Source organism: Otolemur garnettii, unplaced genomic scaffold (genome assembly GCF_000181295.1).
Source record: "Otolemur garnettii isolate 467f Iridium unplaced genomic scaffold, OtoGar3 scaffold00142, whole genome shotgun sequence".
Taxonomy (NCBI): domain Eukaryota; kingdom Metazoa; phylum Chordata; class Mammalia; order Primates; family Galagidae; genus Otolemur; species Otolemur garnettii.
The window spans coordinates 1,395,634-1,409,450 of record NW_003852537.1 but is presented as its reverse complement, the minus strand read 5'-3'; the positions used below and the strand labels follow the sequence as shown (position 1 = coordinate 1,409,450).

The window sequence follows — 13,817 nt, the reverse complement described above, 5'->3', positions numbered from 1 at the left end:
CTTGAGCCACAGGCGCCGAGCCCAGTATCATGTCTTCAGAAAAGCTTTCTCCAAGACAATTGTCCCCAGCTAACAGTGTACCCTACTTATTTCTTTCTAGAACATATCCCCACTTGAAACTTATTTGCTTACATCTAATTTTTTTCTGCCTGCTGTGTTAGTATATGCATTTCAAGAAGGCAATCTCCTTGTCTGTCTTGTTTTCTATTGTATTTCTAGCTTCTGCATGCCTAGCATATGTACTATATATGTGAGTGTATGTTTGTGTATTGAATATATATTTCCTTTAGTATTGGAAGAGTGGGCCCTGGTGACTAACCTATTTTATCTTATTCCCTGATTGCAGTGTTATTGTCCCAGTCAGATTCTGAACTATTTCTGGGTATAAGGTATATCTTACACATTTTCTATTCACTCTCAGCACCTAATAGGTGCTTAGTGGACACTGAATTGAATTGACATGACTTTCAAGATCTATGTTCAGTCTTTTGACAATGCCTCAGAGAAGATGATTACCATGTTCACCAGCAGAATATTCACAGATGTAGAGACAACTGGGGTGGACTGACCTTTCACGTGTCTCATGTTTTCAAAAGGGTTCTCAGAAGCCTGTCATTCTCAGTCTTCCTGGCGGGAACGTGAAGATGCTTAAAGAGCGTCCAGGGATGGCAGAAGAGCCTCAGCAGCAAACGAGTGTTCCTGTGGTGAAACTGGAGAAAGAGTTGCCATGGGGCCAGACCAGGGAAGACTCTAGTCCTGAGACTTTTCGTCTGAGATTTCGGCAGTTCCGCTACCAGGAGGCAGCAGGACCCCAGGAAGCCCTCAGGGAGCTCCAAGAGCTCTGTCGTCGGTGGCTGAGGCCTGAGTTGCACACTAAGGAGCAGATCCTAGAGCTGCTGGTGCTGGAGCAGTTCCTGACCATCCTGCCCCGAGAGTTCTATGCCTGGATCTGGGAGCATGGCCTGGAGAGTGGCAAAGCCCTGGTGGCCATGGTGGAAGACTTGACAGAGAGAGCTCTGGAGGCCAAGGCGGTGGGTGAGAAGGGGGATCCAGGTCTTGTGCTGTTGGCATGGGAAGGGAGTTTTTAAAGAATTGGAAGATTTGATTAAGCAGTGTGAGTGGATGAGGCATAGAATCTCTGTAAGGGCTTTTTAGCATGAAAAGCCTTTCCGGGGAAGATACTGGGGTACAGGATACAGAAAAGCCTGAAGCCTCTGTTTGGCTACTAGTGCAGAGGCCTGGCCATGTTTACTTTGTGAGTGTCAGGCATAAAGAAGGCATCGTGACCGTTTAGGGTCACTCATGAAAACGGCTCCTGTTTGGGCAAGATGCCTGTGGGATTGGCATCCAAGATGCCTCTTGGTGAATATTCTTAAGAATATCCTGAGAAGAATTGTCCATAGCAGTGCTGTTTCTGTGTCTGAGATGTTGGCTTATAGGGCTCCTGTAATGATTTGGTGGTGCTGTTCTCATGACACCAAGTGACTGTGTCACAGATGTTTCCTCGGACTTTGGCTATATTTCTGTCACTTTGGTACAATCACCCAAGGGATGGCTGGGAAAGGAGATAGGACTGATGTTACTGTGTTGCTCACAAGTCCCAGTCATTTCACAGATCAGCTTCCCTTCCATACTTTTGTCACCCTTGACTTCCTGCCTTCCTAGAGAATTCTAAGAGAATTTTTTTTTCTCTTCCCAACTCAGAAGCTTAAAAGCAGATGGGGAAAGAACCTTGTTTTTGTGAATGTGTCTCAGTGTAAGGGATTTTCCTTGTGCTTTTAAAGTAACTGTTTCTACCTAGTTCTTTTTTTTTTTTTTTTTAAAGAGATAGAGTCTTACATTATTGCCCTCGGTATTTTTAGCTTTTGTAGTGGGAATTCTTTTTTTTTTTGCCAGTAGTAAGTGCTGAGTTTCTAGCACAATACACTCATGCTGGGCTTTCTGTGATGTTATTCATGATAAAATTTGATCAATATCAGGCAGGTAGAAGAGACCCTTTTTCAAATGGCATGGACAGATAAAAGTTGCTCAGGGCCTGATGAAGGAAGTTTGGCTTCCTTTTCACTTCCTCGCTGATGTGCTAGGGAGGAGCTCATCTTGGCTTTCCCGTAAAACTGGAATGGTTCTTTTCTTGATTTTCTTTTTAGGTTTTAATTCAACTCCCTTCATAACAGCCTTACCCAGTCCTCATTCTAATTGGTATTGGGGACTATTCTTAGGTTCCATGCCACGTGCAGGGAGAACAGGAGGAGACAGCACTTTGCAGAGGTGCTTGGGAGCCAGCTGTCCACCTGGGGCCAGTAGAGATCAAGCCTGAATGGGGGATACCCCATGGAGAAGGAGTTCAAGGCCTAGACCAAGGCACTGGGGAGCACCTTAATCAGAACACTGGAGACGGGGCTCAAGACTTCCAGGAGCAGGGTAAGATGCAAACAGTGATCACGTAAGGGCACAGAAAACTGCTTTGCAGCCTATCCCATTACCTCATCCTTCAAAAACCCAGCGATGGTTAAACAAAGTTACTTGCAAGTGTAATTCAGAATTATTTCCTTGACTTTGGTAGGAAATAGATGAAGTAAAATTGTTTCCTCTACCTAGACTCTGGTTTCTGGAAGGGATATCTGGGATCATGCTCTCTTTATTGTTTTTCTCTTCTCCTTCCACTGAGATCCTTTCTAGAAACCATCAGGAAATATTCAGCTGACACATGGGAATAGTTTTAAAGCGTGCAGATAAATCATATCTCTCAAAAGAATATATGACTTTATTTTGTTACTGACTCATGAAGGAGCTTATTCCCAGAGTACTACTAAGGAACATGAGAGGCCAGGGCTGGGATGGTCTTCCCAGCTGAGAACAGGGTGGGGGACACCCCTGTGTGTGGGATAGTGTGATACCAAATTGATTCTATCTGGAATGTCCTAGTTCCTGTGGTTGTATGTCAGGTTGGGGATACCTTTGAACAAGCTAACTGCATGACAGTGTTAATTCTTGTGCTTTTTTGTCCCTGCTCAGCCCTGCCCATTCTTCAGGGGGGTCCTGGCCTCCCCCAAGTGAATACCAGAGATCAAGAGATGGCAGCTGGGTTCTTTACAGCTGGATCTCAGGTGAGCTGTGACTGTGCCTTTCTAGAGATCATGTCATTGTTTTTATCAAGGTTCACTTTTCCCAAGGTTTCTCCACACAATAACGTGCCTGCTACCCCCCAAAGTTGAGTCATTCTGTTTTCTAGTCCTGGTGGACCTGATGGTATCATTTTCCCCTCCGTATCACTATCTCCAATTGAGCCTTATCTCTGGACCTTAAGCCAAGATTGACTTGCTGGTGTTACTTTTATAATTGTGAAGAAGATGAGATTATTGATAGAAACCCCACAGGACTATTTAGACTGTGATGGTAGGCCCTGAGATAAAGATCCCCTTTGTGTGGATGCTCTTTGTGGATGCTTCTATTGCTGCTGTTCCTTTGGACACCCCCACCCCATCAGTAGGAATGTTGTTGACCCAGGGTTGGGGCTCCCAGAAGCACTGAGCAGGGTGGTCTCTTTGGCCTACATAGGCCATAAGAGGAATTTAGGCCTTAGTTTGTTGACACTTATCCCTCAGAAATGGGGGTAACTGAGGCATAGATGGAGCACTCACTCTTCTACAGGGTGCTGAATGTTACCAGGGAGGTGGGGGGGGCTTCCAGTGGGGTACCTTAAGGGGACAAGTATTAAAGAATTTCCTGAAGAAGAAAAGGTGCTATTTGAAAAAAGTAAGTCAAAAGTAAGACCTAGCAGAAGCTGTATTTAGGCAAGGTTTGATGCCAATGTCATTTCTCATTCCTCTCTTCTCAGGACATAGTTTAGAAGGGCTGGGAGATGACATCGTTATTTTTTTATTTAGCCAGACCTTTGCTGTCTGCCATGATAGTTACTCATGACATAGTGAATGGAAAAATGAGAATGCATTTGTTTTAATGTGGCATTTTTCTTAAGACAGGTCTTGCCTCAGTGTGAACTTGCCTTTTAGGAAAAATTAGTTCTAGATGAGATGGTAAATAGCTCCCAAGCTCTGTCAAGCTTGAGGTGTGAGTGGAAGTGATTGTAGAGTGGAAATGGGGTCCTACAGTTGTCAGGGGCAAGCTGAAATGTCACAGCTCTCATTGAACTATTGGGAGGTAGGTAGGTGGTTGTGCTCCCAAAGCATAAGGGAAGAGGATCTTTCAGTCATCTTGCTTTGCTCTTCCCTTGTTTCATCCTCTTTTTTGTCTCCTGCGTTCAGACTGTTCCTTCTTAGAATTCTTTATTTAGTCATAGCAATCTCTTTCTGTTTCAGGGGTTGGGACCATTTAAGGATATGGCTTTGGTCTTCCCTGAGGAGGAGTGGAGACAAGTGACCCCAGCTCAGATAGATTGCTTTGGGGAATATGTGGAACCACAGGACTGCGGGGTATCTGCAGGTAAGACTGTGTTTCTGTCCTACAGGTAAGAAACTGAGGAGTTTTGAAAGCTCAGATCTGAGTTTCTGTCCTATCCCTGGTATGACTAGCAAAGGATTTCATGGGAGACAAGTGAATAGGTTCCAGAGGAAAGAATGTGGCTTAAGGGGTGGCTGGGTGCATTCTTGTATGGGGAGAGGATCCAGAAGATGGAGCAGGAAAACATGAGGCCATTAGTCTGACTGCAGTGAGATAGGCCACTCATTAGTATCCCCAAATATGTACTATGTCCAAGATTGAAGGGTGCTGAGTGCTTGAGAACAAGAGAAAGACAGCAAAAGAGGGAATGTCCGATCTTGTCCATTTGGTAGATGTTTATGAGCAGGTCTGATGGTAGTAGCTCTGTGTTGGGGCAGGAAATGGTCAGGACTGATGTTCATGAACCTGTGGGAGCGCATAGTATGTGGAAGTGGAGGAGAGAATGAGGATGCACAGTGGGAGCTTAGCCATGGGAGGGGCTGGTATAGGGTGGAGGCCCAGAAAAAGCAGAGCCTTGCTGCCCTCAGGTGGCCAGGTTTGACCTGGGGTCAGAGCCTATGAGGATGGAGTTGTCTGGTGAGTGACAGCCGCTCAGGAGGTGTGCAGGGTGAAGGCCCATGGAGCAGCCAGCAGAGGGCGCCATGGGGCTTGGGGCCAGCCAGAGCACAGTGTAGGTGGAAGGAGGAAAGCTCTGTGGTGGGAACGGCCGTCTCCTCCTACCCCTGAGTCTTTACTTTTTCCTTTCATAACTTTTTAAAAAATTTTATTTACTTACTTAATTTATTTTCTTTCATAAATTATGAGTTTTGCCCTGCTCACCCCTCTGTACTGACTCCACCTGGCCTTTCCTCATTTTGAAATTTATCCGAGATAAGCAAGAGAATCATTGTATTTCTTCCAGGACACTAGAGAATCCATCCTGACTTGACCACTTAACTAACCATGACTTTGGGCATCTTCAGCTTTTCACGTGTAGTTTTCCTTGATTGTGAAATGGGGCTGTTCATAGAAGACAGCCTCATGGCACTGTGAGGATGATAGGAGATAATCTGTCTACATGTGTGGCAACCATGGTGGTGTTAGATTATTTTATGAGTTGTAGAAATATTAAATGATTCTTTTAGAGTTGGCATTTATTACTTATTTACCCACAAAGATGTGTTTGGCACTTACCATGTGGCCAGTACTCTGCTATCACTAAAGATATCACTAAAGATGCCTCTAGCATCTCACAGTTCAGGTGAAGAGGCCAAGTGCCTTTAGTGATAGTTATTATGGAGTAGGGTAAGGAATGGGGGTGAGACCAGGGTACAGGGCAAGGTTGTCACAGCATGACAGTGACATGAGTGACCAAAAGATGCCTTACATAGAGAAAGGATGTGTGATGCTGCAATGGCAAAGGAGGCAAAAATCCTCAGGAATAACTGCACAGATCAGGGACTCCTGTGACATGCTCCAGTTGGAGGTGTCAGATTTCTGCTGCTGTGAGCTCCTTCAGGGAGCTACCTCTGCCAGTGATGGTACTGTGTGGGCTAAGGATTCTGCCTTCCCATTCTCAAAAGTATTTTCACACCCTCCTGGCTTTTCTGATTATTCTAGAGTCTTTGGTTCTATGCTTATTTCTTACCAGCTTAGTGTTTCAAAACAACCCAAGCACATGCCTGGGCTTTTCTGCTGAGGCACGGTGATGGGACTGCCCATTTCCCAAGTGTTCCATCTCTTAGCTGTCCCAGCCTATGGGTCTTCCTGAAGTTCATTCTCATGTCATCCATCTTTTGTGTTGACAGCTAGGTGTTGGATTTGAGCTGCTTCATTGGTAAAGAGGACAGACAAATGTGGGAAAGGTTGGGCTAGTTGGTTTCTCAGATCCCTTGGTTCCCTCAGTTCTTGGTCTGTGCTCATTAGAGAAAAATTAACTGCAAACTTTGTGGTCTATGTTGTAATCATAGTAATGGTAATAAGGAGGGTAGAGATATAGGTCTGGGCTGGAGTAGGAATTTAAAAGATAATTTAGAATCAGAGAGACAAAGGGTAGTGTGTGTATATGTAAACTTGAACATGAATCTGTCACCTGGATCCCAGGATGGCGAAGGCCCTGGGGTGAAAGATGAGTGTTCAGAGGAATAAGAAAGGTTGGGATAAGTAGAGTGAGACCAGCCATTATGACTCTGGCTACTTTGTTTTAAAAATTTCCACCTCAAAGTAATGTGATGGAAGCTTTAATTGAGGAAAGTTGAATTGGGGGCAGTGTATCTTCATCCTGGAGGGTTGAAGTAACTTAGGTAGGAGCATAAGAGCAGGAACCAGGCTGATGGCTGTGAAAGAAAGGGGTTTACTGAAATCTAAGGATTGTCACTGATTGGCCAGAGCAGAGGGAAAAAAGTCAAAAAGGAGTCTAAGATCCCAGCTAGGGACTAGAAGAATGCTATTACTGTTGTCAGAAAGGGAGGGAAATATTTTCCTGAGGGAGAGGGAGAAGGGAGGGTTCCATGTGTTGAGTTTGGGGTCCAAGTAGAGGGAGAAGTTGGAAATCATGTACCTGACCTGGGAGCTAAAATAATATCACCTACTATTGTATATCAGCCCCATGTATACAGTAGCTTTTGTGAGTGTACAATCCATTTTGAAGGTGAAGATTGTAATGCTTAGGTTAATTGATTTTTGCATGATCCCACAGTAGTTGAGTAGCCAATGCAGCATTCAAAACCATTTTCCTTTCCACTACTGAATCGTTCTCCCAGCGTGTCTATTTGTGTTTAGCTATTTCATTGTATTTATTATCCCTCAGCTTTATATTTTGACTTTATATTGTAAAAATTTTCACATGTACAGAAAAGCTAAGACTAGTACAGTAAACACACCTTTATCTAGATTCAGTAATTAACATTTGCCATAGTTATCTGTAAAACGTGTGTATGTGGTTTTGGAAGGATTTGGAAGTTGGGGATATCTTTATCTTTCATTCTTAAATACTTTAACATGTGTCTGCTAACATTGACATCCCAGTGTAATCCAGTGTTATAATTTTACCTGAGAAAATATATATAATATTTAGTGCATATTCAGACTTACCCAGGAGCCAGTTAAGTTTCATGCACAGCATTTAGTTTCAATTTTACTATTTACAACAGCTCCAAACTGGAAACTACTCAAACAAACATCAGATTAGTAAATAGATTGTGATATAGTCCCATAGAGGAATGCTATACACCAGTGAAAAAGAAAACTCTAGTTGCAAATCATGATGTGGGTGAATTTCACAAACATAATATTGAGCAGAAAAAGCCAGAAACAACAGATGATCAATTACATAAAGCTCAAGACTAAAGAGTGTGCATAGGATGTTTCCCTTGGCAGCCAGAGTATAGTAATAGAGTGGATGAAAGAGGGACTTCTGGGTGCTGGTTATGTTCTGTCTCTTGAATTAGGTGCTGTTCATGCTGTGGGGTTTGTTATAAAAATTCTCTGAGCTCTGCCTTTATGTTTTGTACACTTTTACTTTGATGAAGGTTTACAGAACTAAAGAGTTAAGTGTGAGATAATCTCTGTGTATCTCATATTTTATTGAAGGAGACGGCACATAAATGTTTCTTTTTACTTTCTCACAGACTAGCCTGAAAGGACTCTTTCCTCCCTTAAGTGCCCCTTGTCATTTGTCTTTTTCTCTTTCTTTCTTCTCTTGGCTTCTTTGCTCCCCAGTACCTCTTCTGCTCTTTTTTTGTTCTTTTTCCCCTTATTTTTCTAGAAACAACTTTTCTCTTAATTTAGAGAGAGTGGAAGACGGATCAGAATGAGGACAGAAGGGTCAAGCCGAGCATTTCAGTAACACCTGGCCCTTTCAGTCCTGATAAATATGTTTACATAAGGGCCATCCACTGCAGGAGCTTCAGTGATAGGCTAGTTGCATTTATTTTTCATCAGCAGATAACAAGCATCTTCTCTCTGTCAGTCCTCTGCCAGGCTCCCAGGAGACCTGGATTAAGGACCCTGATTAGGGGAGGGAGTGTGTAGGCATGGATAGGGACCTGAACTCCTTGTGGGGGATCTGGAGGGTTGGAGCAGGTGTATAATCACAGAGGGAAGGCAGCCATCTGGATGAATGGAAGTTAGCATTTCCAGAAAGGTCACCTGGAAATAAATGCAGAATAAAACATGCTTATTGAGTATATCAGTGCTGAGGAGACCTGGGATAAGAGAACAATCAAGGCGTGTTTCTTGGAGGAAAACACTGAGTTCGATTTTGAAGGAAATAAAAGTGAATTAGGAAGTTAAATAGGAGGGCACTAAAATTTGGAAGATTCTGTAAAAAGTGACAGAGGTGGAAAGAGGTAAAAGAAAGAGAAGGAACTGTGAATGGGAGTCTTTAGAAGCAAGTTGTAACATTAATCTCCTTTCGTGGCTACCAGAGAGTCATCTTTATCTCCTTTCGTAGGTATTGGGAGCAAGGAAAAGGAGGCCAAACCCCCGCAGGAAGAGCTGAAAGGGTCGCTGGCTGCACTGCCGGCTCAGAGGTTTGGGGAAGCCGATCTCCAGGGCCCTGGACTGGGACGGGCCTGTGAGCAGGAGCCAAGTGGCTCTGAGGGTGGTGTGCCCGGGATTCCTGCTCAGCATGGCTCCATCACCATGCCTGATGACCTCAAAACTCACAACTCCTTCTGGAAGCCTTTCCAGTGCCCTGAATGTGGAAAAGGCTTCAGTCGGAGCTCAAATCTGGTTAGGCACCAGCGAACCCATGAAGAGGAGAAATCCTATGGCTGTGTGGAATGTGGGAAAGGCTTTACCCTGAGAGAGTACCTGATGAAACACCAGAGAACCCACCTGGGGAAGAGACCCTATGTGTGCAGCGAGTGCTGGAAAACCTTCAGCCAGAGACACCACCTGGAGGTGCACCAGCGTAGCCACACAGGGGAGAAGCCCTATAAGTGTGGGGACTGCTGGAAGAGCTTCAGTCGGAGGCAGCACCTGCAGGTGCACCGTAGGACGCACACCGGGGAGAAGCCCTACACCTGTGAGTGTGGCAAGAGCTTCAGCAGGAATGCCAACCTGGCTGTGCACCGGCGTGCCCACACTGGGGAGAAGCCATATGGGTGCCAGGTGTGTGGAAAGCGCTTCAGTAAAGGGGAGCGGCTGGTCCGACACCAGAGGATCCACACAGGAGAGAAGCCCTACCACTGCCCTGCATGTGGGCGAAGCTTCAACCAGAGGTCCATCCTCAACCGGCACCAGAAGACCCAGCACCGCCAGGAGCCCCTGGTGCAGTGAGGGCTCCATGTGGCAGGCAGTCTTGTCAGAGGGGTGTCGTTCATCTTATTCCCTGAAGAGTCTTGGGGCTGTGGGGCAGTGGTTTGCTGGAAGGCCCTTTGATACATTGCCATTCTACCTGTTCTCAAATGTAGGAAAAGGACAAGGCCTGGTTTACTTAGAGCTTCCAGAGAGCATAACTGCTCCCATCTCTTACCCAAGTGGTGCTCTGTTTTTCTTACCATCTTTTAGGAAAATGTTCTCCTGAGCACCGGCCCCATATACCAGGGGTGGCGGGTACAGGTTGGGGTTTTTCTCCTTCAGTGGAGTGTTCTGTTCACCTGCTGTATACAGCTAGTAGTAAAGGCAAGACTTTGTCATGTGTTGGCAGCTGGTGTCTCATTTTTTGGAGAGTTCTTTCCTACTTGCACGATCATTAGCTCAGCCTCTCGCTTTCTCCCACCTGCTCTCTTTTCCATTTGACAAATATTTATTGAACACCTACTGTGCTGCTTCCTCTGGGTGTGCAGTGGAGGAGGAGACAGACAACACCAAGTTCTCATGGAGCTTGTGCTGTGTGGTGAGGACACATGCCAACTGTCAGTAACCCAAAGTATTCTCAAGTGTGTTTGCCCTAAGTGTCGAGAGAGTGTCTTCTCTGCTTGCTCCTACCCTGCCTGCTTCTGCACTGGACCAGTGGGATCTTCTCTCAGGCAGCCTTGTTTATTTTACCTTATTTGTAGTCTCTTTTGTGTCTGGCTGTAATGTTCTACCCTCATCTTTAAAATTCTCCATTTGTTATTCCTTGCACTGTAACAACTGTCATTACATAAACTATTAGGAAATTAATATTTTGGTATTGATCACTGAATAAATACAAGAGTATTTTAAACATTCAGTTCTATAGAAATGTCTAATTAAATGAGTTTGAAAGATGAACTAGTATTAATGCCCTGTATTTGATGGTATTTTACAGTATATAGAATGCTTTTTCTATTTCTCATTTGATTCATTCCATAAGTATTTATCGAGGCTCTGTAATGTGCCAGAAACTCTTGTGGGTGTTTGAGATACATTCGTGAATAAAATGGGGGGAAAAATCACTGACCTCATAGAGCTAGTGAATATACTTTATCTTCAGAACCTGTGGATACTCCCTGTGAATCCTCTGGATCCAGGATCTGAGCCTGTACTCTTGGTCTCGTTAGTGTCTTGCCCTGAAATATGTTTGCTGAATGTTCCTGTCCTCTAGTCCCTTGTTATCTGAGACACTGGGGGTCTTTGACACCAACTGAGGATGATGAGGTGATAGTGACCTGTTTTGCATGGGTGCCAATTCAGGAAAAATAAAGATGTTTATAGGTATTTTAAAAAGTACATTTCCTTAAAAATGAGAAGATGGGGGTGGCACCTGTGGCTCAAGGAGTAGGGCACCGGCCCCATATACCAGGGGTGGCGGGTTCAAACCTGGCCACTGGCAAAAACTGCAAAAAAAAGAAGATGAAGCATTAATAACTGTTCAAGCTTCCTTATGTTATTTTGCCATCACTGGAGTATTTCTTTTTTGCTTAAAATTCAGTAAACTCTGTAGCTAGCACAGACTGCATTGTTGTGTCATTGTGTGGTGCCTTTGAACACTGGCTGCTGGGTACGTGAGTTTGTCTTTTGACAGTGTACTATAACTGCAAAATGTGGTTTGTCTCCTGGTGCCTCTTAATGTCATATTCTTTTACTGAGTTTGTTTTTGCATTTTTTTACTGTATGTAAGATAAATGGTAATGACTAACACAGAGTTCTGATACTCAGTCCACTTTGGAGCACATGATTTTGTCCTGTTTCTTAGCAAGCAATGTGTTTAATTTTGATTTAGCAAATGACCCTCCTGGTCCTTCTGGTGCATTGGTTATGCCCACGAGGCTGTGCTGACTAAGGCAGAAGTATCCCTGAGATGCACACACTGGGCTGCTGCTGTTCCTCAGCTATGCCAAGGTCCATATGCAAATCAGTTCTTTCTTTTTTTTTTTTTTTGCAGTTTTTGACTGGGGCTGGGTTAGTACCCGCCTCTGGTATATGGGGCCCTACTCCTTTGAGCCACAGGTGCTTCCCACAAATCAGTTCTTTTTTTCCCCAATTTACAGACAAGCTAGGCAAGGCTGACAACCTCCTGCTAGCCAAACCCAGTGGGAGGCTTCTGGTCTGAAGGATATAGGGCTGACTGAGTCTGAGTGTGGCCTTCTCCAGAGGTTGGTGTCCTAAGGCCAGGTAAGGACTGTGGAGGTGGGGTTGGGGAGGGGTTGTACAGATCGATGTCTGTTTTCCTGAGCTAAATTGTTGATGTTCTTTGGTCATACACTCAGCTAACAGGCCTCTAAGCCTTTGGCAAATTTGGAGTCTTTTGAGAGAAGCTCCAGTAGGAGCTGGGCCTTGCCCACTTCCCCCTCTGGCCTCTTACCCTGTCTGCTGTGACACCAAAACAATGTCTTGGACAATGTCTCCAAGAAAGCCTGAATTAAAGGGGAGTTTTCCCCATATGGAATTGTTGTAGACTTATTTTTTGTATCTATTTAAATTTTGAGAAACATTTTCTGGATTTTTTTTTTTTTATTATTATTGAGGATTCATTGAAGGTACACAGAACCAGGTTACATTGATTACTTTTGTTGGATAAGGACACTCTTACATTTGTGTCCTGCTCCCAAAAGGTTACCACACCCCTTGGCCCCCCACCCCCTCCCTCCTTCCCTTTTTAGCTTTCCTCATCCTACACTGTGTACTAGGACCTTAATTGTCCTCATATCAGAATTGAGTACACAGGCTTCTTATTTCTCCATTCTTGTCATGCTTTACAAGAATAATGTGTTCCACATCCATCCAGGTTAATAGAAAGAATCTTTTTTAGTGGCAGACTAGTATTCTATGGTATACGTATACTACAGCTTGTTAATACAGGCCTGGGTTGGTGGGCATTTAGGTTGTTTCCACATTTTGGCAATTGTAAATTGAGCTGCAAAGAATTTTTTTATAGTAGAAAATTTCAATCATAGGTAAATTAATTTTCATGTATTCATCATTTGACTTTTAACTATTACAAACTCATAGTCAATCTTGTTTTATCTTTACCCATTTTTTCCTGTTTTCCTTCTCCACTAAAGTGTTCTGAAGCATATCCCATGTGTTTATAAATATTTCAGTGTGTACCTAAGAAAGGTAGAGCTCTTTAAAGAACCACAGTACTATTATACCTAAAACAATTCAATAATTTCTTTCTTTCTTTTTTTTATTTTGAGACAGAGCCTCAAGCTATCCCCCTGGGTAGAGTGCCATGGCATCACAGCTCACAGCAACCTCCAACTCCTGGGCTCAAGTGAGTCTCCTGCCTCAGCCTCCCAAGTAGCTGGGACCACAGGCGCCCGCCACAATGCCCAGCCATTTTTTGGTTGCAGCCATCGTTGTTTGGTGGGCCTGGGCTGGGGATTCGAACCCACCACCTTAGGTATATGTGGCTGGCGCCTTAGCCGCTTGAGCCACAGGTGCCGAGCCCAATAATTTCTTAATGCCAGAATATCCAATTAATGAATTTGGATAGCCCATCTAATTTTTCTGTACTTGATGATTTGTTACTTTGTCTTCTAAGTCTTTTTTATTTCCATGTTACTTTATTTATTTTGTGAGACAGAGTCTCATTATGTTGCCCTTGGTAGAGTGCTGTGGCGTCACAGCTCAGTGTGCTGTGGCGTCACAGCTCATAGCAACCTCAGACTCTTGGGCTTAAGTGATTGTCTTGCCTCAGCCTCCCAAGTAGCTGGGACTACAGGTGCCTGCCACAATGCCCAGCTATTTTTTGTTACAATTGTCATTGTGTATCTGGTCTAGGCTGGGTTTGAACCTGCCTGCCTCAGTGTATGTGGCTGGCGCCATAACCACTGTGCTATGGGTGCTGAGCCGTCTTCTAAGTCTTTTAATCTATAGTTGTTACCCTCCTTTTTTTCCCCTTAAAGTTTCTTCATTGAAAAAGCTGGATTATGGGCAGCACCTGTGGCTCAGTGAGTAGGGCGCTGGCCCCATATACCGAGGGTGGTGGGGTCAAACCCGGTCCCAGCCAAACTGCAACAAAA

The 13,817-nt window shown here is 44.3% G+C and overlaps 1 protein-coding gene across 1 annotated transcript in view; it reads left to right on the top strand.

Annotated features, from left to right (window-relative positions):
- Positions 1–9,827, top strand: part of ZSCAN25 (zinc finger and SCAN domain containing 25) — a 12,397-nt gene extending 2,570 nt beyond the window's left edge. Inside the window, exons 2-6 of the mRNA XM_003798874.3 lie at positions 597–1,031; positions 2,220–2,421; positions 3,016–3,107; positions 4,320–4,443; positions 8,894–9,827. Of these exons, the coding sequence (XP_003798922.1) occupies positions 645–1,031; positions 2,220–2,421; positions 3,016–3,107; positions 4,320–4,443; positions 8,894–9,723 (1,635 nt within the window). The 5' untranslated portion in view covers positions 597–644 and the 3' untranslated portion in view covers positions 9,724–9,827. The remainder of the gene's footprint in view (positions 1–596; positions 1,032–2,219; positions 2,422–3,015; positions 3,108–4,319; positions 4,444–8,893) is intronic.
- Positions 9,828–13,817: the final 3,990 nt, after the last annotated feature.